General features: G+C 45.0%; 1 protein-coding gene across 1 annotated transcript in view; it reads left to right on the forward strand.

Moving 5' to 3' along the window:
• WDR59 (WD repeat domain 59) overlaps nt 1–7,030 on the forward strand; it is a 79,948-nt gene that overhangs the window by 12,234 nt on the left and 60,684 nt on the right. Inside the window, exons 3-6 of the mRNA XM_015408249.1 lie at nt 3,183–3,318; nt 4,621–4,706; nt 5,729–5,809; nt 6,630–6,667. Coding sequence (XP_015263735.1) covers nt 3,183–3,318; nt 4,621–4,706; nt 5,729–5,809; nt 6,630–6,667 — 341 coding nt within the window. The remainder of the gene's footprint in view (nt 1–3,182; nt 3,319–4,620; nt 4,707–5,728; nt 5,810–6,629; nt 6,668–7,030) is intronic.

The raw sequence follows: 7,030 nt of genomic DNA on the forward strand, positions 1-7,030 counted from the left end.
TTTTTCTGCTTTCCCCTCCTTTCCCCTGGAATTCTTGAAGGGCTGTATTCTGCATGAATGCAGAAAATGCACAAAATGAAGTATTGGGGCTCAGCTAAAACCCAGCTTTTAAACAAGTACGTTTCTAGCCCTCATGGCATAATGATATCCTTGAAAGTGTGTGGCTGGCACCAAATGAAATTTAGGAAACAAGAGAAGAAGGTTGTCAAATTTTCCAGTGACAAGGAGCAGTGCCTTGGGCCAATCTCAGCCTACCTCACAAGGTTTGTGAGGATAAGATGGAGGAGATTAACACAATGTAAGCCACTCGGGGAAGGGGGGGGGTTAAGGTATAGGTGAAGTAAAATATCTTTCCATCTCTCTGTGTTTCTTTCCTCCTTCCAGTTCCTAACATTCTATCACATAGTGGTGGAGAAAAGTGAAACCAAAATGATCAAGAGTTTTGGAGCACCTTTTCTGCGAGCGAAGAAAAAGCCTTTGAGTCTTATTTAATTCAGAGAAAAGGAGATAACTAATGGAGGACATGATAAAGTTTTGCAACATGTGTGGATTGGAGAAGGAGGATGGAGAAAGCTTTTTCTCCCTTTTGCATAATATTAGAACTGGGCAAGGGGGATCACTGAGCAAAAACTGCTGTGCAGTGGATCCAGGATGAAAGAAGATACTTTGTCATGTGACATGAAATTAATGTATGGAATTGCCTACCTTACTAATGGCTCAGTATTAGCTTTGACAGTTTTAAAAGGAGATTCCATAAGTTTACGGAGGAGCTGTCTGTCCATGGCTCTTTGCTGCAATGGCTGATGGGACCGCCATCTTTAGAGGTAATATACCTCTGAACACCAATTGTGGGGGCAAGTAGTAGGGGAAAATTGTCCCCTTCTTCCCTTGCTTGGTGACCGCTTGTTGGCCTCTCTGGAGAGCAGCATGTTAGTCTAGGTGAACTTTTAGTCATCTCTGGCAGGGCTCTTCGCAATGTTTTTATGTGGTGTGACCCAGCAAGAGAACTCAGAGCAGAAGTGAATGGAGAGTAGCAAATATGATTGTCGGTGTCTAGAATCGTCAGAGGGAAGGGAGACGGCTGAGGCTTGACCTTAGTAAGTTTCCATACTTTCACATTCGTACGTGGAGCCTGCCGATTGGTCCTGTACAGTAAAGTAAAGCACTGTACTTGTAACTTGTTGTTTGCCCTCCATCCCTGAGAGGATGGTGCACTCCTCATCCTCGGGCCATCCCACTGTGTGTTGTATGTCTTTACACATGCACACACATACCATGTTCTTGCCATGTACAATCCCTCCCTCCACATATCTCCACCTGTGACAACAAATAATCAGCCTGCTAGTATTAATACATTCTTTTGGGCCCCCCCCCATCTCACTTCTGTCGAGTTCTGGAAACAAGATGGAGCTTGTAGTTGGCTACAGCATCAGTGCCACCCAAAGCAAAGTTGGCCCTAGGTTGTCAGTGGGCTCAGAAGGGTGGAACTCCACTTAGGGAGGCACATTTAATGCTGTGGCAAAGGCCATTGGCCACCAAATGCTGAAAAATAGCTGACACTCTCACTCATTGGGTCTTAGCAAATATGAATTGGGTGGTGTCTTCATTAAATATCTGGAAATGGTTTCTCAAGGCTAGAGGGAGACGCGTTGGTTACAAGCATGAGGTAATTCCATGAGGGGTTTGAACTATATTGAGAGATAAAGAAAATATGTTAGTTGGGAGATTAAAATCCAGGTGAAAGGAGAACCAGAAGAATAACAATCACAACATTCAAGGTCAGAAGAAAAGCATATTCTGAAAGATGGTCAATCAGTCCATGGGCAATAAATAGTTATGTGCTTGCTTAGGCATTAAAATTGAAATTTCTGGTACAATTGGAAAGTAGTGAAGAAGAGCTAATGCTACCCAAACAGACACATGCATGAATCTAATTCATGTTATCTGGGATTGCGAGAGCAAACGTCCTCTTGCAAGATGTTCTTGTTCTATAGGAATGTTGGAAATAAATGTGCAAAAGGTTGTGAACCACAATTAGTGGGACAGATGGATTATGTCTGAGGAGATTTCAATACGAAGTCACCTTTAAAGGTACATAAATGTGACGGCTTTGAAATAAAAAACCCAGCTTCTGTGAGAACAAAGCTCCTTACCCGTAGACACCTGCAGTGCTCTTTTTATTTTCTAACTCTTATTCTTCTGTTCTCTTTAAGTTAGCTGAGGTTGTGAACACCATATATCCAGGTGAATAAAAGAAAGTAGCTACATATATTCTTTGATAGTATTTCTATTTGTTAAAATATTCATCCCTGCCTTTCCCTTGTGGCTCAAAGCGGCTTACAGTTTCAGAATTTAAAACCTAACAAAGTGCATCTGGAATCTCAGAGCTGGAATGCCTGCCTTTTACATCCCACTAAAAGCCCTAGCAAATAAAATAGTTTTATTGCAACTCCTAAAAACATCTTAACATAGCACCACCCTCACCTCTTCAGGGGGTCTGTTTGACAATGGTAGAAAAGGAATAGGCTCCGGTAGATGCCAGGTTGGCTATCTTAAAGAGGTGGGAGCGGCTAGCAGGTGGCAACCTGAAGACTAAAGCTGGCGTATAGCGTAAGACAGACTCATTTGTTATGAGGGCCGGATCTGACGTAAATGTCACTTTGTCAGCCAGGCCATGTGTGCTGTAAAGGTACTAGAGATAGAAGCTGTATAAAGGACAGCAGCTCATAAGCTCCAAGTTGGTGTATCCTCACTGCAAGCCTCATAGGCTGGGAAGGTGTGCAGAGGAAAACTCACATAGGTGGACTGGAGAGGCAGCAGTGCAGGGCTGGGCATATGCTCCCGTGATGCTTGACTGCTGCTGGCAAGATTGTTCTGTTGTGCTGAAGCCACAGTGGAGTGGCTCTGCCCACTTCCCCCAGTTCTCCCTCCCTTGCATCAGTTGCTCGTGGGCCACATAAGAGCCCTGGATGGGCCAGTTCTGGCCCCCGAGCCTTATGTTTGACACCCCTAGAAAGAAGCTCCTTTAGAGCCTCAGCTATTGAGAAGCTAAAGAGGAGTCTGATTTCTGGAGTGCAGACCTTTATCCAGATTAGCCTGACAAAAATTGCCATCTGAAGAAAATGCTTGTAGAATGCAACTTGGTTCCAACACTGAGAGTGTGTTACATATGGTCCTTGCAGGCGCCGCTTCCTGTATATCGTTAACCTAGATGTGCCAGCAGAAGGCCACCGCAAGATCTCTCGCCAGAGCAAGTGGGACATCGGCGCCGTGCAGTGGAATCCACACGACAGCCATGCACACTACTTCGCTGCTTCGGTAAACTGGTCCTGATATTTGGCTGTGTTCTCTGCCTTTCCCCCATCTAGGTCTTAACGGTGCAGTGTGTGTGTCCAAATTATTCATGGGATTGAGGTTAGATGGCTGCTTCTGAAAGTATCAGAAGAATGCTTACAGGGAGTTTCCGCATCATGTGTAGATCTGAACTAGGGCAACCAGTGTATTTTGCAAACATATAGAGCTTTAGTTGACCACTGGATTGCTCAGGGTTTTCGTTTGCGTGTACCAAAGCTGGAAACACATGCAAAATGTGTGCCTTGCCCCTGTTCAGACAACATTGTGTCATTGTGTATCTGGAGCATTGTGACTACCGCATGCTCCCAGTATGGTACTCATGAGTGTCATGTTTTAAGTATGTTTCTGTTTCCCTCACACATACATACCTTTTAATTCTGCAATTTACAGGCAAAAACTGTCAGTGTGTTTGTGTGGGATTATGAAGCTGAGATCCCTGAATTCTAAAGAAGGTGCCAGAAGCTTCACAATCTGCAGCTCCAGTGTAAACCCCCCTCAATGTAAAGCACCAAACACCTTCCCTAGAAAACAATGTTTCCCATTGTTTTGGAAAACTTCAGGGATATGCATTGACACACCTCTTTAGAGAACAGCCTTTCCCCATCTGCACATGATGTCTGAACTGAGTCATTGTGTTTGGACAGGAAAGGACTGATCCATCACATGCCTCTCTTCCCAAAAACTGCTCTCCAGAAGACGGCTCATTGGAATATCTAGAGTTTGGTTTAGTTATGTAGTTGTCTGAAATTCTAGGTGACTTACAGAGTCCAGAATCATAAAACCTCCAGGGGATAAAGAACTAAAACATGTAAATGAATAGATAATCTAGAAAGATTGTCCAAGATACGCTACAAACACCGTCCTCAGCAAATTGTGCTTTGTATTGGTTGTGATAACTTAAATGGGAAGTGCATCAACACACCGCTTTAGGGAAGTCTTCATACAGCCTTGCAGAAAGGTTGGGAATAGCTGTGAAGGCCCTGTTCTTAGTTGCCAGGGAAGATTCTTTTCTGACTGATGGGCTTTGAAGCAAGAGATGTTCACACTTCTTTATCCCACCTTTCTTCCATCATGGAGCTCAAGGTGATCTATGTGGAGCTTCTGGAAGGGCATGGTTCAGATACTGATGAGTCCCAGATCTCTTTACCTTTGGCAAGGTTGTCTTGTTACCCTTTGTCTTCCAGCCATAATCAGGGGAACAATTCTGTAGCTGCCATCGACCCTTCTGTCCGTGTTATGGCTACTAACGTCTTCTGTTAATTTCAGAGCAATCAGCGCGTTGACCTGTATAAATGGAAAGATGGGCATGGGGAAGCTGGCACTTCCTTGCAAGGGCACACACGCGTCATCAGGTATGACACTCCTGGTGAGGCTCCATGCATTCTCTTATCAAGTGCGGCTGGCTGCAGGCCCTGACACACCAACTCTGGTCAGTCAGTTCTCTCTGGCAAGACAAAGCTCCCCATTCCTTCGAGCAGCTTTTGCGCTTTCTACCTCCAGGGAATATTTTTCTGTATCAGTTTATCCACTGAGGAGTTCACAGATAAGTCTTTCAGGGCATAAAATTCAAACCCAGAGTATTTGGGTCTCATAATGCTCAGATGAGTCTTTCAGGGCATAACATTCAAACCCAGAGTATTTGGGTCTCATAAGGCTAGATACATTAGCAGTGGGCATGCCCTAATCATGCCCAATACACTCCTGTAACTTCAGGGGAAGATTGATAGTAAGCTAACTTTCAAGGGTAGCATATTGGCTGTAGCCAAGAAAGTCAACAGTTGACAACATTGGGGAGCTCCTGATAAGCTTTGGGGGAACTTTCTTTCCCAGAAGTTAACACAGAGGCCTGTGCCTTACCCAGGTTGTCAGTGCAGGGATGTGGCTGAAGCTGCTGCCTGGAATTTTTGATTAAGTAGATTTGGATTTCCATCTCAAGAGAACAGTGAGGGGAAGTCTCTTGTGGAGTCCAGAGGTTAGTGAATTGTAGAAATATAAGGCAGAAACCCAGGGGCACCTTAAAAGACTTAACAGCATTTATTCCTGCATGAGCTTTTGTGCATCAGAGCTCAGTTCCTCAATTGCTCATAAAGACGTTTTTTGTGAGTTCCAGCTCAGAAAGCTGGTCTGCAGCCCTGCAAAGCCCTGGGCAGAGTGCAGGGGTGCTCTTCCTGGGTCAAAAGATCGGGTGGGGGCAAGTAGGAGGGAGAGATCTGGAATTCTTCGTCTGCAGTTACTTTTGTCCTGCTGTGCATTCTACCAGCCATGAGCAAAAATGGTTGCTAAAGACCATGCAGAGCTTGGTGACCACTGATATCCAAGGCAGAGGCCTTCTGCTGAAACTTTGATTTCCTCTCTGTACCCTTTTCCCCCCCAGTGACTTGGACTGGGCCGTGTTTGAGCCAGATCTCCTCGTTACCAGTTCGGTTGACACGTACATCTACATTTGGGACATCAAGTAAGAGCACGGGTCCCGTAAGAGGAGTTCGTTCTGACTGCCGCGGCAGGCTCATGTAAAGCATCCAGAACTGCTATAACTTGAGGGAGAGGGTTGGGTTGGGTCCAGGCTGTTGCTTCATGGGATGTCTCAGGTTTTGCTTATGCATTGGGGTCCAGAAGGAATTTTCCTCCAGGTCAAATGGAGAGCCTGACTGGAATGGTGAATGGTCCCTGTCAGCCTTATTTTTCTCCCTCGCTTGCTTAACCTGTCACTGCTGTGCCATGAAGGCTGATTTTGATGATTCAGCCCAGTCTCAGCTTGCAGAAGGAGGTCACTTGCATTAAGGGGAATGACTGGCTACCCTTCTAGATCAGTAATTCCCAAATGGGGGTGTCACGGGAAACATTACATGATTAAAGATTCCAGTGAGCTGAATCTACTGAAGAGGTTGCTTGTTGTGCCTCTGAATGATTCCCTGCTCTAGGTCTTTCCTTTTCCCCAGTCAGCTGCCTCTGGAGGCAGATGTGTTTGAATTGGAAAGTAAGTTACTCAACCACAGAGGAGGCTGTTCACCATGCCTCCGCAGGAGTTGCTGCTCTGGGCTTGCCTTTTACCCAAGAGGGAGTCCACTTAGATCAGCGAATCATGCTGAAAGACATAGTGGGGTCCTCTGTGAACATGCTAGACTTACTCATACACCCTATGAACGTAAGCCTTTTTGGTATTGGTGTATGTCCAATTTTAATGTGGGGAAAATAGTGTGCTTTGGCTATAAAAGTTCAGGGAACGCTGACCAGGAAAGAGGTGTGTGTATGCTTACACCAGTATTGTTTTTCAGGGACACTCGAAAGCCCACTGTCTCACTCTCTGCAGTTGGTAAGTACTGGTTATCTGGGTAGGTGGAATCTCTGCTTCATGTGCTGGTTGCATCTCTGTGCTGTTGGGTATTGCTTGCAAACCATGGGCATGGTGTACCCTGCCTTGGCAGGTATTCATGTCTGGCTTCTTCCCATGCACTTATATAAATAATCTGAAAAGGTATTGGCTTTGAAATAGAAACTTAAAATGCCTCACCGTTCCAGTAGCTGGCATTCACATAACAGAAATTAAAATGGCAAAAGAGACAAAGAAACAAATATAATTTAGAAAGACAGGAGAGAGGGAGAGAAATACAGGTGGAGCTTTCAAAAGTACTTGAAAGATAGCTAGCATGAGCTAAAGAAGTGAAATCCAAAGAAT

This window comes from Gekko japonicus, unplaced genomic scaffold (genome assembly GCF_001447785.1).
Source record: "Gekko japonicus isolate JY-2015 unplaced genomic scaffold, Gekko_japonicus_V1.1 scaffold227, whole genome shotgun sequence".
Lineage (NCBI taxonomy): Eukaryota > Metazoa > Chordata > Lepidosauria > Squamata > Gekkonidae > Gekko > Gekko japonicus.